Here is a 19317-nt window from a genome sequence, read left to right as displayed (position 1 = left end):
AACCAGCAAAGGGCTCCTAACCAGAATGAATAAACAACTCCTATACACCAATTAGAAAAAAGACCATATCTCAGTAAAAATAATGGTCAACAGACTTGAATGATCATGTCATAAAAGAGGACATCCAAATGGCATATGAAAAGGTTTTTAATTTCATTAGTTACCAGGGAACAAATAAAAAACATAGAGATACTACTATATAACCACCAGGATGGCTACATTTTACAAGACTGAGGATAGCAAGTACTGGTGAGAATGTGAAACAACTGGAACTCTCATACATTGCTAGTAGGAAAGTAAACTGGTTCAACCACTTGGAAAACTGTTCAATATAGCCTGGCGTAAGTTACTGAAGCGAAATGTAAGCTAACATATGACCCGGTAATTCTACTCCTAGCTATATGTCCAAAAGAAAACAGTATATAAGTGTGCCTAAAGACTACAATGACATTCATAGCAATTTTACTCATGACAGTCAAATACTGGAAACAGGAATAAAAAGAACAAACTAGCGCTATAGACATCAACATGGATGAATCCCACAAAATGTTGAAAGAAGCCAAGGGATCCGCGCGTGGCAGCGCTGCAGCCGCACAGCTCTCTGCTGAGCCCCAGAAAGGCCGCGCCGACCCCGCCGCGCTCGTGGTCACGCTGCTCCCCTCGCCGCGAGGGGGGAGATGGCTCGGGGCGGCGTGGGTGCCTACCGCCCTCCGAGGGGGCCGTGGGGACGGGGCGCGGGGGCTCTGCCCCCGGCCCGTGCCCACCCCCCCACCCCGCCGGAAGCCGCGTGCGGCCCTCAAGCCCCGGACCCTGAGGTCGTCACGCGAAGCTCCGAAAACCCCGGCAAGGCTCTGCGGAGGCACGAGCTCGGGCCCGCTCTCACGGAGGTACAAATGATGCAAAATGGATACCTCGCCCCAGAGACAGATGAAGATGATCTTTAGTCTAGCTATAATGACTACAATCCAACCTATGATACCGAGGAACTGGAGAATGACACAGCTTTTCAGCAAGGTGTGAGAACTAGTCATGGCAGAAGACCTCCCGTAACTGCTAAAATACCAAGCACAGCGGTTGCTAGACCTGTAGCTACTGGGTATGGGTCCAAGACATCCCTGGCATCAGCAGTGGGAAGACCAATGCAGGGGCTCTTCAGGATGGAGTTACTAGACCCATGACAGCAGTGAGGGCAGCTAGTTTTACCAAAGCAGCTTTGAGAGGCTCTGCATTCGACCCCCTCGGTCAGTCGTGGGGCCCTGCCCCGCCCCTGGAGGCCAGGAACGAAGACAGCCGAGAAGAAAAGATGAGACAAGTGGAGAAGAAAGTAAATGAGTCAGTAGAAGAAAGCTGTATTGCTAACTGTCGTGGAGACTTAAAATTGGCCTTAGAAAAGGCAAAAGATGCAGGAAGAAAAGAGAGAGTCCTGGTGAAACAAGGAGAACAAGTTACAAGTCCAGAAAACATCAATTTGGATTTAACTTAATCAGTTCTTTTCAACTTGGCCAGTCAATATTCAGCTAATGAAATGTATGCTGAAGCACCAAACACCTATCAAGTTATAGTGAAAAATACGATGTTTAGCAATGCAGGACGGTTGAAAGTGAATATGGGAAATATTTATTTAAAGCAAAGAAATTATTCCAAAGCCATTAAATTCTACCAAATAGCCTTAGATCAAATTCCAAGTGTCCATAAAGAAATGAGGATTAAAATTATGTAGAACATTGGAGTTAACATTTATTAAAACTGGGCAGGGCTTCCCTGGTGGCGCAGTGGTTGAGAGTCCACCTGCCGATGCAGGGGACACGGGTTCGTGTCCCAGTCCGGGAGGATCCCACGTGCCGCAGAGCGGCTGGGCCTGTGGGCCATGGCCGCTGAGCCTGCGCATCCAGAGCCTGTGCTCTGCAGCAGGAGAGGCCACGGTAGTGAGAGGCTCACGTACCGCAAAAAAAAACACACACACAAAAACCTGGGCAGTATTCAGATGCCATTAATTTATTTGAGCACATAATGAGTATGGCACCAGATCTGAAGGCAGGCTTCAACCTAATTCTTAGTTACTTTGCTGTTGGAGATCGAGAAAAAAAGAAGGCATTCCAAAACTTGATGGCTGTTCCATTAGAAACTGATGAAGATGATAAATACATTTTACCAAGTGATGACCCACATACTAATTTAGTGATTGAATCTATAAAAAATGATCATCTAAGGCAAATGGAATGTGAAAGGAAAGACATGCAGAAAAATACATCATGACAGTTGCAAAACTCATTGCTCCTGTAATTGAAACATCTTTTGCTGTAGGTTATGATTGGTGTGTTGAAGTTGTGAAAGCTTCTCAGTATGTAGAGCTGGCAAATGATCTGGAAATAACGCAATTACATACCTGAGACAAAAGCATTTTAATCAAGCTGTAGAGACCTTTAAAATGTTTGAAAAAAAGGACAGTAGAGTGAAGAGTGCAGCTGCACCCAACCTCTCATTCCTGTATTATTTGGAAAATGAATTTGCAGAAGCCGGTAGCTATGCAGATTTAGCTGTGAACTCTGACAGATATAATCCGTCAGCTCTTACTCATAAAGGGAATACAGTTTTTGCAAATGGTGATTATGAGAAGGCAGCTGAATTCTAAAATGAGGCTCTAAGAAATGATTCTTCTTGTACTAAAGCACTTTATAATATTGGCCTTACCTATAAGAAGCTAAACCAGCTTGATGAAGCTTTGGACTGCTTCCTGAAACTTCACGCAATCCTAAGAGACAGCACCCAAGTCCTTTACCAGATAGCAAGTGTATACGAATCAATGGAAGATCCCAATCAAGCTAATGGTTAATGCAGCTGATGGTTAATGCAGCTGATCAGTGGTTGGTTATGGTTAATGGAATGGTTAATGGAATGGTTAATGCAGCTGATTAATGGTTAATGGTTAATGCAGCTGATCAGTGTTGTTCCAACTGACTCCAGAGCTTTGTCTAAACTGGGAGGATTATATGACACTGAGGGGGATAAATCCCAAGCATCCCAATATTACTATGAGTCATATAGGTATTTCCCGTCCAACACTGAAGTCAACAAGCGGTTCGCAGCCTATTACACTGAAACCCAGTTTTGTGAAAAAGCCATTCAGTACTTTGAAAGAGCTTCTCTTATACAGCCTACACAGGTGAAATGGCAGCTGATGGTAGCTAGTTGTTTTAGAAGAAGTGGTAACTACCAAAAAGCGTTAGATACTTACAAAGATATTCACAGAAATTTTCCAGAAAATGTTGAATGTCTATGTTTCTTGGTACATCTCTGCACAGATACTCGATTAAAAGAAGTTCAAGAATATGCAACAATACTCAAGAGATTGGAAAAAATGAAAGAAATCAGGGAACAGCGCATCAAGTCTGGCAGGGATGGCAGCGGGGGTCCCCATGGCAGAAGAGACAGGAGCGCTGGCAGTGACAGTGGCCAGAACTGTGGCTCTGGTAGCAGAGGCAAGCGGCTCAACGCCCAGCTCTGAGCCCTGCCTGGGACAGGTCTCAGAGCCTCATAATGAGAGCAGCAGTAACAAGGAGCTAGATGCCTCCTATGTGGATCCGCTTGGCCCGCAAATAGAAAGACCCAAAACCACAGCCAAAAAGAGAGTCAACGAGGAAGATTCTGCTGATGAACAGGAGATGATTTGCTTCCAGAATAATATATATTTTAATATATTATTTATTAAAGGAAAGAAATCACCTTACAAGAGAATACTCATGTTAAAGTTTGGATTAATTATCCAAACTTTAATTTTGCACACTGTCAAAACTTTAAATAAGTGTATTCTGTTCTATGAGTATGCATTTAGATTTTGTTTCGCTTTTAATGGAATAAAAACATGAAAATTAAAAAAAAAAAGAAAGAAGCCAAAAATGAAAGTAAATTCTCTATGATTCCATTTATATGAAATTCAAAAAGAGGCAAAACTAATGCATGATATTACAAATCAGAATGGTACTTAATTCTGGGTGGATTCAGGGTCAGGGTGGGTGTTTGGTATTGATAGGTAAAGGCATAGGGAGAGCTCTAGGGTGCAGTGCTGGAAATGTTCTATATCTTAATCATGGTGATTACACTGGTGTAGCCATATATAAAAATCCACTGAATTGTACACTGAAGATTTGCACACTTTACTATATGTATTAACATACTGTAAAAAAGGTTTTTCCCCCCCGGAAAAAAGCCTGTGCTCCGTGACAGGAGAGGCCACGGCAGTGACAGGCCCGCGTACCGCAAAAAATAAAAAAAAAAAAAGTCAGATCAAGTATGCTACATAGCCTAGTGCCAACTTAAAATGTTTTTTTCTCTATACATGCCAAGTTCAAAAATTTTTCCAGAATTCACCTTCTTTATGGCCTCCACCTAACTCATGCAACTTAGAAATAACTGACTTTACTCAACTTAAAAGCAAACTATGGTTTTATTCAATAGCATCTTATTTGTTTTCTTGGTAATACAAATCGCAATTTGTAAATATCTGTTTGTTTACTTCATTTTTATTGTTTGTCTCCCCTACAAAATTGTAAAAAGACTTTTATTACACCACCTACTGTCAACCTCTTACCTGTCTCTTGCACTCTTGGTTTCACTTTACTCAAGTCTTCAGTAGCCTCACCAAGATTTTCTGCTAGTATTCGAAATAAAAGATTAAGATCTTCTTGATTTAGATTAACCTGTGAAATATGATGTTCCAAGAAAAGATAAAGATATTTCATTTTAAAATGAAACAATTTTAATATGGAAAACAAATCCTTAGTAACAAAACACTAAGGACAGGATACTCTTAACATTGACTAAAAAATTATATAATCACTGTACACTCAAGTATTCCACTACTTATGTTAAAAATTTCATTTTCAAATATAAGACAGTGTTTGGAGAAAAACAATGTGATTTACAAGTCAATATTAGTTTCATCTACTTAACCAATATGACCCTTAGTGAAAGTTAATAATTATTAAAGAAATCAGATCACTTTTTTTAATAAGTGACTTTCAGAACACACATAAATTCTACTTTTTAAACAATAACAATTTCAACGTAATAAAAATGCCACCTTCAATATGAAAAATCGGCATTTCACTCAATGCTATAATTATCTGAGGGGTACTCAGATATCCCTAAAATAAAAGAGTATGTATATAATATATAGAATGAGCTATAATTATAATACACTAATAAATAATTTACAAACAGATCACTGCTAACGTGTACACATAACAAATTTAAAAGCTAAGTAACATTTAACTGAAGATTAAATTCTACTAAAATTAATAAAGATCCTGTTGGACAGTATCACACTGAAATTTTCCTTACAACAATCAGTAAAAATTCCACATTTCATTTAGATTTATAATGAGAAAGTCTTCAGAGTCTGAACTTTCAATAAGAAAGTTTTTTTCTGGGACTTCCCTGGTGGCGCAGTGGTTAAGAATCTGCGTGCCAATGCAGGGGACACGGGTTCGAGCCCTGGTCCGGGAAGATCCCACATGCCGCGGAGCAACTAAGTCTGTGAGCCACAACTACTGAGCCTGCGCTCTAGAGCCTGTGAGCCACAACTACCGAAGCCCGCGTGCCTAGAGCCCGTGCTCCACTACAAGAGAAGCCACCACAATGAGAAGCCCACGCACCGCAACTAGAGAAAGCCCGCGCGCAGCAATGAAGACCCAGTGCAGCCAAAAATAAATAAATTTTTTAAAAAAAAGTTTTTTTCACTCATATACTCACATTCATTGACTCAAGATGACCTTTAATTTCCACAACAGGCACCTTGTGGTACCAAGATGCAGCTAGATTCCGATTTACATAAAACTCCAAATTAATTGGATGCAACAGCTGAATATCAGGATGGGAGATGCCTGGCTGGATCACTGTCCTAATGAAAAATATAATTGATATATATGCATAAACATAGGGGTAAATGCAACATATCATTAAAAAAAACACAAAGCCCAAAGTTGCTGCTCTAAACGTTGATTTGAAACAACGCTGTTTTAGTGTTTTCTAAACTTGGTCAATAATTAATTTAATCTACAATATACTAGCATGGACAGATTAAAACACAGCTGTCCCTTGAACAACACGGGGGACTAGGATGACAACCCCTCCATGCAATCATGTAACTTATAGTTTGCCCTTCATATTTCGGTTCCTCTGTATATGTGATTCCTCCATAACCACAGTTCTAAACAACCACAGGTTGTATAATACTGTGTTATTTACCACTAGAAAAAAATACCTGCGCGTAAGCAGAACCATGCAGTTCAAACCCGTGCTGTTCAAGGGTCAACTGTGTATGACATACAATTAGCCTTTAAGAAAACTTTTTTCTTTAAACAGAAGATAGATGACAACCTGAGTAAATTTTTAAAAGAAACTGATATTTTTGAAGCTATGGGGGAAATCATCAATACAGTTGTTCAAGGACTGGTATGTGTGCTGGTACAGAGATTAGAGGAAAAAATGGCAAGATGAAAAGTAAGCTATTTCTAAGTTTATAAAGCTCTTCAACCAGGATTCTTTTCTGGACTTGTCTTATAATCATTCCTTTTGTATTTAAGATAATTAAATCTCCTTGGACGGGGTAGAAAATGATTTCAAAATGAACATACACACTTTCAAATGTCCTCTGGTGTGAGCCCTAGAGATACATCATTACTTACACAGCATTCCTGCCAAAAATGTATAAGCTCGATTAAATCATGAGAAATCACTCAGACAAAACTAAATTGAGAGTCATTCTATGAAACAACTAGACTGAACTCTTCAAAACTGTCATCATCATGAAAAACAAAGAAAGGCTGAAGAACTATCCCAGAATAAATGTCTATCAGTACAGAAATCTCCCTCACTAATATAGAATACAATTAAATGCCACATGTTATCCTGGATTGAGGGGAAAATTCTTGGAATAACTGGTAAAATCTGAATATTGAATGCATATTAGATAATAGATTATATCAATGTTAAATTTCCAGAATTTAATAATTGTGGTTATTATGTAAGAGGATTAATGTCCTTGTTCTTAGGAGACACATGCTAAAGCACTCTGGGGCAAAGCGTTAAGATATCTATTCTCAAATGGTTTAGCAAAAAATGTTTTAATTTCCAATTATAAAATAAATCTTGGGGATGTAACATATGGGATGGTGACTATAGTTAATAAGACTGTACTGTATATTTGAAAGTTGCTAAGAGCATATATCTTAAAAGTTCTCATAACAAGAAAAAAATTTTCTGTAAATATGTGTGGTGATGGATGTTAACTAGACTTACTATGGTGACCATTTAGCAATACATACGACTATCAAATCATTATGTTGTATACCTGAAACTAATATGTCATTCATACCTGAATAAAAATAAAATTTTAAATTTTTAAATATTTTAAATGATAATATGTATATACAGAGTTAAAGCAAATGTAAATAATTGGTGAATCTATTTGAAAAATTATAGGTACTATTTTTGCAATTTGTCTGTAGGCTTGAGATTTTTCAAAATAAAAAGCTGATTAAAAGACAGTTCTGTGCAACAGAAGTATGTTGAGCATGGATTTCAATAGTCATAAAATTTCATAGACAATGTTAAATAATACTTAAATATCAATACATAATTATTGAAAGAGCATACCTAGAAAGCTTAAGCTTTGTTAGCTGCACATCCATTCTATCAATTACTGGAGGGTCTGAGTAGTCTTCACCAGATATCAGACTGAACTGATTGTGAACTCTGATTAACCCAAGATCTACCACTACTGCATTGGTGGAAATGGAAGACTGTGGGATGACTATAACTGGTGCTTTCAAATCAATATTGATAGAAACACGAAAGCTCCTCTGGGCAAAATCTTTCACACTTGTGGCAGCCTTTTCTGCAGCCTGAGCAGTGGCAGCACTCAGAGCCTCTTTGGCTGTCTGGAAATTGTTCAGGAAGTTCTGTGGACACAAAATAAAAGGAGTAATTCAAACAGGAGGACAAGCACATCATTTCTAACACCATCTTCTTTTTATTTATGTGCTAATTTTTTTCAAATAAATAACTTTCAGTTTAGTCCTATCTTTCTAGTTAGGAAAGAATTACTGATTATCCATCCATATTTATGAGCTACCTGACAAGGGCTAATTATAATTAGACTTACATGGCTGAGGAACAGAGAAAAAAACAGTTTTAATAGTTTTTGCACTTGAGAATTTGGATTCATTATATTCCAGCAAAAATAATTCCAGTTCTAGACAATGCTAGACAAAAATCATTATATGATTCAGATTTCAACTGTTAAAGAAAGGTTTTGACCTCTACATTAATCCATAAATACCATCAATAATCAAATCAAAGCACAACCTGACATTCAAAGTTTTAAGATTTGCAATAATCATAATTATCAGACTTATTTTAAGTATTTCTAAGCCAAAAAATCTATATATAAATAGTGATTTTACCAGAAGTGACATGAGGAATTTATGGAGATAGACAATCTGAATACAGCCAACGTTCAGTGACACCACACTATCCACTTTGGACATGTCAGTATAGGAATCCCCCTCAGTAGCATCTGGATACAAATCCAAGTTAAAATGAAAGACTTCATTTCCCATTATTGACACAGCCTGAAAAGCAGAGATTTGAATGCACTCCATCCAATCGACAATGACAAAATAAAATCCCAATTTAAAAGGGTTTATAATCATTATAGAAACATTTTTCTATCAAAATATATTTTATTAGTATTTTAAAAAATAAAATATTTTAAAATAAAATCTCACATTCAATCATCAAAAAATATTAATGATTTACTATCACCTACTTTTTTATGAACTGTCTTAGGATCAACATCTGTGACAATAATATTTTCCAATCTGGCAAATAGTGACTGTTTTCTTGACTGAAGAGAAAGGGAAGAATCAAGTCCTGGAAAAGAAATTATATTATTATAATTTCTATAGATACCATAATAAGATCTGAAGATTTTTCTTCCATTGCATAACTTTATTCTGTAGGTGATATTCTTTATAAATTTAGCAATGTTTGAACTCACAATTGATAAATAAGTGCAATATTAGATATTTTTAGTTTTATGAACAATGAAACCTATAAACTCATTAAAAAATAATTATTTGAATTTTCAACCCTGTGAAAAAACTACATCTAGTGCAAATAGATTATCTTAGGATTTTAGTAAATTCTTTACACCTTATATCCAGTCATTTACATGGAGACTATAAGAGTTTCATGAATCAAATTCAGACTAGTAGATGCACTGCCAGTTTAGAAAGAACAAAGAAAAACCCTAGTTTTCTGGGTTTTAAGTTCTTCAAGAATTGTCTTAAACATATTCTTTACCTTTACCAGATCACAATGAGCTGGTAAAGACAGAGTCAGAGAAAAAAACTACATTCATTTTAGCAGATTTTGCCTAAAAGAACATAATGGACTCATAGGATTTGTTCTTCATGATAAGGTTGCTTTGCATTTGTACCAAGATAAAGTGTATTCACAGACCTTAAACTGAATTCTGGGTTGACACTTAGCTCATCAACAGCATCCCTACAATGACATTAGTATTCCTTTCACCTCTGAAACAACTCTCAAAAGGGTCCAAAACACCAGTATGTGTGGTTCAACTCTCAAAGAGTTAAGAAAACATGCAATCCAATTATGTCATAAAATAAAATAATCCAGTTTTCACAGCTCAGAGCCTTCCATTTTATATATATTTTAGCATTGCAAAAAACAAAAAAGCTTATCTTTTGAACAATTTTTAATATCATGAGAACTTTTACCTTGAATCTTGATTTCAGCAATATTGTTCTTCTCATCACAAACAATAACACAGAAAGCATTCAACTTGGCAAACAGCCTGAAGTGAATAATGTCACTCTCCTTAGAGGATACAATCACTGCATATAAACAAAGCAATTCTATCACAGTGGATTCTGGTAATATACACTCTATTAAGGTTTCTTCCGTATATTAAGTGAACCATGGTTCTGCTTAAAATAATTTTAAAATTCTCAAATTCTTAAGTATTTCAAATGCTTTTTTTTGCTTTATATATTCTTTATATATAGTTTGCATTTTTAATAGTGAGATGTACTACTTTGATAATGTAAAAGCAAGAAAAAACTTAAAATACATAAAGATAACAACACTGAAACTCAAGGAAGTTACTGAATATTAAATAACATGCCTATGGTCCCATAGTTTAAGTAGCAGAGTCAGGATTTGAACTGAGTTCTTTCTGATCCAAAAGCTGGGCTCTTATCCAATTCGATGCTATCCCTGAACCCTGGCCCTCATGTCTCTGGGTCTTGATTTCCTTATCTGTAAAATGTTAGGGAAGACTAACCCTCTATGGAGTCCTTTCAGGAGCCTCTGAGAGGAGGAAGAGCTCAGAACAAGTACAGGTCTTCTTCCCCTAATACTCATATAAAGGCATCCCCCATCACCACCAGAATAAGAACAAAAACATTTTTTTTTAAACAACAGTATTAACTACATTTATCTTACATATCAGGCACCCATGTATGACTCAGTTTGAAGGAAAGAACAAAGGTAGGCAAAATGGCATGTACATGACTAACCAGATGGCCTCTCATAAGATTCCCCATTTAGCTCTACAATTCTAAAACTCTTACTAACAAGAAACAAAACAGTGTTTTTCATACTTTTCTGCAGAGCTGAATTTTTTTGTTGCTTTTCAGTAGAAACTTGTACTTCCTTGGTATCACCCATGTTTTGGCCATCTGATGGAATTATGGTTGTCAGGTAATTAAGAGAAGAGAGAAGAGCTTGTGTATGCAGCAACAGGTTTAAAGATGAAAAAGCCACCTAGAAATATTTTAAAAAGAAAATTAGTTCCCAGGCCAATTATACCAGTAGTCTGCATGATGTATACAAAAGGCTCCTAACTAGGCTTGCATCACTGCTGTACACCACTTAAAAGGAAGAGAGAAGAGAGGAAGACTCACAACTCACAGTCCTTAAACAGGCAATATATGGAGAGTAAATTATACTTACACATTTTGGGGGTTCATTTGAGTATCAAGGTAACCTAATTACTCCATTTCCCAATCCTAATTACCATAGAGCCTACAATCTGCCTGTCATGGCCATTCCAAGATTGAATATACATATCACTTTTTTGAATCTTCAATGACAATTATTATGATTATATAAAACATATAAGTTAGAACATGAAACTCCAGAATCACCATGTATTACCACCATGTTAAGAAATGATTTCAGGCTCTGCAAATGGCTCTGCACATGGCCATTGAAGCTACAGTGTCAGCAGAAGCCGGTTCGCACTAGGAACTCTGGTGTGAAGGGCTGGGCGTGAGGCCTCTGCATGCAGCACCCTATGAGCAAGTGCATCTACACTAAGCACAAAGGAAAAAGAAAAAGCTTGTGGGACCTTGATTCCCAGGCTGGAGGTCAGGCCTGAGCTCCTGTGGTGGGAGCACGGAGTCCAAACTGCTGGACTAACAGAGAACCTCAGGCCCCAGGGAATATCAATCAGAGGGAGGCCTCCCAGAGGTCCTCGTCTCAGCACCGAGACCCAGCTCTACCCAACTGCCTGCAAACTCCAGTGCCGGACGTCTCAGGCCAAACAACCAGTAAGACAGGAACAGAGCACCACACATCAAAAAAAAAAAAAAAAAAAAAGAAACGACAAAAAAATATGTTACAGACGAAGGAGCAAGGTAAAAACCGACAAGACCAAATAAATGAAGACGAAATAGGCAACTTAACCTGAGAAAAAATTCAGAGTAATAACGATAGTAAAGATGATCCAAAATCTCGGAAACAGAATGGAGAAATACAAGAAACATTTAACAAGGATCTAGAAGAACTAAAGAGCAAACAAACAATGATGAACAACACAATTACTGAAATTAAAAATACTCTAGAAGGAATCAAGAACAGAATAACTGAGGCAGAAGAACAGATAAGTGAGCTGGAAGATAAAATAGTGGAAATAACTGCCAGGGAGCAGAAATAAAGAAAAAAGAATGAAAAGAACTGAGGACAGTCTCAGAGACCTCTGGGACAACATTAAATGCACCAACATTCGAATTATAGGGGTCCCAGAAGAAGAGGAGAAAAAGAAAGGGTCTAAGAAAATATTTGAAGAGATTATAGTCGAAAACTTCCTTAACGTGGGAGAGGAATTAGTCAATCAAGTCCAGAAAGCACATTGAGTACCATACAGGATAAACCCAAAGAAACACACTGAGACACATACTAATCCAACTATCAAAAATTAAATACAAAGAAAAAATATTAAAAGCAGCAAGGGAAAAGCAACAAATAACATACAAGGGAATCCCCATAAGGTATGGGGATATGGGGATATACGTATGCATACAGCTGATTCCCTCTGTTATACAGCAGAAACTAACACAACACTGTAAAGCAATTATACTCTAATAAAGATGTTAAAAAAACAAAGATTTCAAATGTGACATTCATGAGATTTAAATATAAAATATGCAATTAAGAGTGAGTTCTCAGTCACTAAATAATCTTCTAAAACCACAATTATGGTCCTATCATTTAAAAATAAAGAATATATAGCTTATAGGAGAAAATATATTTTTAAAAACAGTAACTCCAGAAACCTAAAATAGCAACACAAATTGCTTTAAAGAATATATGATTTTCTAATAGTGAACTGAAATTTTTTAATAATCACTTTTTATACAAAAGGACTTCTTTTCATTGCTTCAAGACACTAAGTGGATACAAAAATTATTAAAAGGAAGATTCAATATTCAACAGATTTTCCCATCTCTCAAAAGTATAATCTGGGGCTTCCCTGGTGGCGCAGTGGTTGAGAGTCCGCCTGCCGATGCAGGGGACACGGGTTCGTGCCCCGGTCCGGGAAGATCCCACATGCCGCGGAGCGGCTGGGCCCGTGAGCCATGGCCGCTGAGCCTGCGCATCCGGAGCCTGTGCTCCACAACGGGGGAGGCCACAACAGTGAGAGGCCCGCGTAGAGCAAAAAAAAAAAAAAAAAAGTATAATCTGAAACTCATTTCTCTCATTTCCTTTTTACTGTATCCTAAAATTACATTTTGCCTCTTCTTCCTCTACTTGAGTACCTTAGTATAGCTCCAGAAGTACTCAACATCTCTCCTTATATTTCACATACTTTCTGAGCCCTGCATTAAAAGACAGTATCTAGTTTGGTTTGTTCAGAATCCTGTTGGTTCTTTGTAAATCAAAGTTCCCTCATCTACAGCATTCCCTCCTTTAGAAATAATTAGGATGTGATACAATGAGTTAAATAACAGTATTATTATCCTGAATCATAAACACAGAGCATGGTAGACATTTATGAGGCTAATTTATAACTTTTAATGGTTCCTCAAAGGATACTGAAGACTTACAGAGTAGGTTATTTTCAAACAGGATCTATTCTTTTAACAGAATTTCTTACCTTAAGTGTTTGTTCAGTTTTTTCAAAACTAGTTTGAAAACTGGGTCCATTCTTATCAGCCTAAAAAAAACAAAAAAAAGAAAGAAAAAAAAAGTTCTAAAGAAGGAATTAAGACCAAAGTAAATGAATCATTTACTTATAATCTGTACTTAATTTATTTATATTTAGTTATAACTATTTTAAAATACATTATATACTTAATTTTATTATCATTATTATAAAGTTACATCCAAATCTATTTATTTATCATAAGAGTAAAAACTTGTCCTCCTCTTCAAACAGAGGAGAGCATGGCATCATTCACTTTTGGGAAACTGCAGCTAGGGATCAGAATGATAAACTCTGAGGGTTAGAAGGTTTAAAGGTAGTCTAGCCCATCTATCACCTAATGTTTAAATACCTTTAGAAAGTCTTCAGCAAGTCTATTTTAGGATATCTCCAGTGAAAGAAACCTCATTTTCTTAGAAATCCAAACTTTAGAGAAGTTTGATTTAATGAGGTCTTCACACTGAATCAAAAATCTGTCTCCTGGGACTTCCCTGGTGGTCCAGTGGGTAAGACTCCGTGCTCCCAATGCAGGGGGCCCGGGTTCAATGCCTGGTCGGGGAACTAGATCCCACATGCATGCCGCAACTAAAGATCCCACATGCCGAAATGAAGATCCTCCGTGCCACAACTAAGACCCGGTGCAGCCAAAAAAAATAAAATAAATAATCAATCGATAAATAAATACATATTTTTAAAAATCTATCTCCTATCATAATAACCAATTGGTTCAAGTTATGTCCCTTGGGAACATACACAGTAAATTCAAAGTTTTACCTCCTGTGAGAAGCCTTCTGGCTAGATCAATATCCCTGCCTCCCTGCTCCCATAATGTTTTGTGTTCTTCCTTATTAAAGAATAAACACATTATATATTTTTTGAATTTTATTTTATTTTTTTATACAGCAGGTTCTTATTAGTTATCCATTTGATACACATCAGTGTATACATTCCAATCATAATCTCCCAATTCATCACACCACCCACCCCCTGCCACTTTCCCCCCTTGGCATCCATGAAACACATTATATTTTAATTGTTGTTTACCTATCTCCCTACTGGTCTACAAATTCCTTGAGAACAAAGAATGTTTTTCATCTCTGTATCCTAACACAACCTGACACAAAAGACGTTCAACAGTTATTGAATAATTAAATAAATCAACTAATCTTGAATGAAGCTGAATACCATCAGTTCATATAACATTCTTCAACATTCTTCATATAACATATTTTTGAGTCCTTCTGGATCCAGGCAATTCTCTTCTGAACCAAATTCAATTTGACTTTATCCCTTTTGATGTAGGATACTTAGCCAAATATCACCTACACATACAATGAATGTAGGTAGGTGAATGTGCCCCAGAAGACAGTAGTAGGACCTACTTTACCCCAGGCTTCCATCTTTGTGGACAAGAAGTGTGACTTTGTAAAATCCTAGTCCTTACTTGAGTGAAAGAGAAAGAGGTGTGCGAATGGAAAGAGAAACAGTAGATATCCCTAGGATTCAAACCTATGATACACAAGAGCCTTTAATAATCTACTGTCATCTTTTTCCTTCCAGAGGATAGTTTAGAGTATATAATAAATATATAAACATTCTGTGACCCTTACCTTAATGTACTCCGCTTTTAAGAGATCTAATCCAGGTTTGTCAGAAGAGCTAATCAAGTGAAGGGGCTTCTTTTTGGACCCTAGATTAAAGAAAAAGAAAAAAAAAGTGTTTCAAATAAATTGCTCTTTTTTACATTTGGAATTTCCAACATGTCCTTTTATTCTTAAAAAATTTTATTAATTAAGCTTTAAAAAACTACCTGCACATATTTTCATGGTTATTAAATATTAAGGTCATCACTGGTAAAGAAATAAGCCAATCCAAATCCTTACCTTACCTCTGACATCCAACTTACTTAAAAACATGCATACTGTATTTATTTTCTCTGATCGTACATCTGTGTTCAAAAGTAATCAAAACTTCTCTAGATATTTTTAAGACCATACGTGCATTCGTAAGGCAGTAGAAGACTACGGGTGTTAAGAATCAGGAAATATGAATTCTAATTCATGTCTACCTTTACCAAAAGCTATTTAACTTCAGCTTTCTCAACTACATAACAATGAGGTTGAACTAGAAAAACATGTAGTATTCTGTTGAACTCTAAAATTTCATTCATATTAAAGAAATTTAAATAATTTTCCTTTGTTTAGACTAAGAGAAGGCTTACACAGAAGAGGAAATAGTTTTTTGAAGGGAGGGGAATTGTTAAATTTCTTTAAATTTAAAAACAACAGGTACCACCAGATGTCCTCTATATCCTCATGTACATGTCCCAAGGAACTACCTCCAGAAGCCATGGAGGGATAAGTGATTTATCCACTCTTTTATCCATCTTTTATTATTTGCAGTTTTATAACTCCTGTTTCTGAGATATCTCAGAATTTTCCACTGAAATAACCTTCTCTAAAGGAAAAAATAGCGTAGAAAATTTACTATTTTTATTTTTCCCCTTAAGACAATAATGTAAACTCCATCTCTCCACAGTGCTTATAGGAGCTTACTAATACATAAAACATTTTTCTTCTAAGCTGAGGTTAATTTTAGTTAGAGCTGTTTAAAAAATAACAAAAAAATAGGTCTTTATATTTGATTAAAATACTTGGCAAATATTAGGTAACCTTAATTACTGTAGATTCATCCATTCCTTCATTCCTCATCCAATGAGTATACAAGATGTACACTGAAATGCATAAACCATAAAAGCTTCTGAAAGAATTAATTTTATGTCCCACCATTTTCATAACCTGATGCTGCTTCTGATATATGAACACTACTGAATCAAAAGAATAAGAACTTCAATATTATAAGACCAGAGATAAATTCTAGGTTTTGCTATTAGTAAGATGCATGATCTTGAGTAACTCACTTAATCTCTCTTTATTTAACCTTCCTTTGTTTGTAAAATGGGAATAATACTCCCTATATAAAGGGGATTTATATGGACTCTCTGAGTAGATCATAGTAGTTAAGAATACAGACCCTAGGGGCAGATTTCTAGGGTTTTAATCATGGTTCAGCCACTAACTAACTAGCAGTGTGACCCTGGGTAAATTATGTAACCAATTTATGACTTTGTTTCCTCTTGTGTAAGTTGGAGATAATAGCATTGCCTATCTTATAGCATTGTTACAAGGATTAAATGAGTTATTATTTATAAAATGCTTAGAACACTGCTATTATTTATTATAATTATTACTATATAAATGAATGTGTTTCAGATACTCAAAAGTAATACTAAATCTGTTACTGTCTATTATTTCTAATTTTATGGCTATTACCTTGAATTTCATAGTAATCCAAGCTGATTTTCTTTAAGTAAGTTACCGCAGTTAAATCAAATGTTCTCATTGTAGACTCTGTTCCTAACTGAGTAACATTAAACACTAGAATTGTATCCTCTTCCTTCTGTTGTTTGGTAAATTCCAAAATCACCTAAAACAATCAGGACAGCCAATGAAAGGCAGATAAGTACTTTGAATCATACTTAAAAATACAAAATCCTTCTTCATATATACAGTCATGACCATAGTAGAAATTTTGCTCATACTCTTCTATTACCATCAAGTTATTTACCATGATTGAAAGTTATCATCTTTTTGGGTTTTTTTTTTTTTTGTGATATGCGGGGCTCTCACTGTTGTGGCCTCTCCCGCTGCGGAGCACAGGCTCCGGACGCACAGCCTCAGCGGCCATGGCCCACGGGCCCAGCCGCTCCGCGGCATGTGGGATCTTCCCGGACCGGGGTACGAACCCGCGTACCCTGCATCGGCAGGCGGACTCTCAACCACTGCGCCACCAGGGCAGCCCGGAAGTTATCATCTTAAATTCTATTATTAAGAATATAACTACATCTATCTAAAAATCATGATGAAATTTTATATCCTTATTGATTTACCTTTTTAATTTAGTAAAAATAGGCATGTATGAATTCTTCCTGAATATGATTTTTTTTTTTTTTTTTTTTTGCAGTACGCGGGCCTCTCACCGTGGTGGCCTCTCCCGTTGCGGGGCACAGACTCCCGACACACAGGCCCAGCGGCCATGGCTCACGGGCCCAGCTGCTCCACGGCATGCAGGATCCTCCCAGACCAGGGCACGAACCCGTGTCCCCTGCATCGTCAGGCGAACTCTCAACCACTGTGCCACCAGGTAAGCCCCTGAATATGATTTTTTAAAATCTTTATCTCAAAACTAAAAGTCATGTCTGGTGATATAAGAATCATCTCCATTAAGTCAAAAGGTATGACGACATTTACTATTACACTACTATTCAAATTTATTGTAGAAATGATAGCCAGTATATTTAAACAATGAAAAATAAAACATATATGTTGCCATTTTTAAAACATCCAAGTTCTTTGATCTCCGTCAAGAGATGGAGGTCTTTGCCCCACCCCCACAGAATTTGGGCAGGGTTGTGACTGCTTCAATCAACAGAGTACAGGGCTTCCCTGGTGGCGCAGTGGTTGAGAGTCCGCCTGCCTATGCAGGGGATACGGGTTCCTGGCCTGGTCTGGGAGGATCCCGCATGCCGTGGAGCGGCTGGGCCTGTGAGCCATGGCCGCTGGGCCTGCACGTCCGGAGCCTGTGCCCCGCAATGGGACAGGCCATAGCAGTGAGAGGCCCGCATACCGCAAAAAAAGGCCATGAAACTTCCACCTGGGATTTCTCATTCTGGGGGAAGCTAGTTGCCATGTAAAAAGTTCAACTACCTTGAAGCTGCCATGGTCAGGAGGCCGTGAGTTGGTACTGTGGTCAAAAGTCCCAGCCGAGGTCCCAGCCAACATCCAGCATCAACTGCCAGCCTCCTGAGTGAGCCACGAGGCCCACTGAGAGCTCAGGTCACTGCTACTCTAGTCAAATGTGACTGAAGGCATGTGAAAGACTACATGCAAAAATGACTAAGCTGGGCCCTTCCAGAATTCCTAACCCACAAAACTATTAGCAAGATAAAATAGCTGTTTTGATAAAAATAGTTGTTTTGAACTATCAGATTTTGGGGAAACCTATAAGCCAGCCACAATAACTGGAAAAATATAAATGCTAAAAAAAAAAGCAAAAACTAATATTATTAGCAGTGATATAATCATATACCTAAGAAAAATCAGGAGCGTCAACTGAAAAACAAACAATAAAACAGCACAGTAAGATATTCAGTACTGAATTGATATACAAAAATAAATTTCAAATAAATCAATGATTTAAATGAAAGCATTAAAATCATAAAATAATAAATAAAATCATGGGTAAATATTTTTGTAATGAAGGATAATTTTCTAAACACACACTAAAACTAGAATATAAAGAAAAAATTAGATTTCACCACAGAAATATTTAAAACTTCGGAATGGCAAAAAAAGGTCAAATTGGGAAAAATATTTCAAACAGCACTATTTTTTCTTAGATGATTTTGATGTTTATGACTTTAGTTCATTCATTCAATACTCAATAAAATATTTATTGAGCATCATCTTCCATGTATGAGGGTGTGCCAGCTACTAAGAACATCAAAATGACCAGGACAGACAAAGTCCTTGTCTTCAAGAAGCTTACATTCTAGGGAGGATGGGGAAAAGCAAAGGTTGCTATTTTGTGTTGTGTGGTCAGGCCTTTCCAATAAGATGGCATTTCTAAAGGAAGTAAAGAAGCAAGTCATGCAAGAAAAGTTTTCCAGGCAAAGGAAACAGCAAGCACAAAGAATATGCTTTGGTATACAAGAAAGTACAAAAGGCAAGTGTAAGCTCCAT

General features: G+C 36.9%; 1 protein-coding gene and 1 pseudogene across 2 annotated transcripts in view; one reads left to right on the top strand and one right to left on the bottom strand.

Annotated features, from left to right (window-relative positions):
- Window positions 1-19317, bottom strand: part of VPS13C (vacuolar protein sorting 13 homolog C) — a 174676-nt gene that overhangs the window by 78099 nt on the left and 77260 nt on the right. For both annotated transcript variants that reach the window (XR_009518476.1, XM_060005858.1), the window contains exons 26-35: window positions 16849-17002; window positions 15127-15206; window positions 13469-13528; window positions 10692-10854; window positions 9807-9923; window positions 8831-8934; window positions 8466-8633; window positions 7657-7961; window positions 5752-5899; window positions 4589-4697 (exon numbers count right to left, since the gene is read on the bottom strand). Coding sequence is in view for 1 of the 2 variants with exons in the window: in XM_060005858.1 (XP_059861841.1) it covers window positions 4589-4697; window positions 5752-5899; window positions 7657-7961; window positions 8466-8633; window positions 8831-8934; window positions 9807-9923; window positions 10692-10854; window positions 13469-13528; window positions 15127-15206; window positions 16849-17002 (1408 nt within the window). In the remaining variant the exon portion in view is untranslated. The remainder of the gene's footprint in view (window positions 1-4588; window positions 4698-5751; window positions 5900-7656; window positions 7962-8465; window positions 8634-8830; window positions 8935-9806; window positions 9924-10691; window positions 10855-13468; window positions 13529-15126; window positions 15207-16848; window positions 17003-19317) is intronic.
- LOC132420943 (intraflagellar transport protein 88 homolog) lies at window positions 10-3682 on the top strand (annotated as a pseudogene).

The sequence above is a fragment of the Delphinus delphis genome, chromosome 2 (genome assembly GCF_949987515.2).
Source record: "Delphinus delphis chromosome 2, mDelDel1.2, whole genome shotgun sequence".
NCBI classification, from domain to species: Eukaryota; Metazoa; Chordata; class Mammalia; order Artiodactyla; family Delphinidae; genus Delphinus; species Delphinus delphis.
The sequence above is the reverse complement of the archived record's forward strand: the minus strand, read 5'-3'. Positions and strand labels throughout refer to the sequence as shown.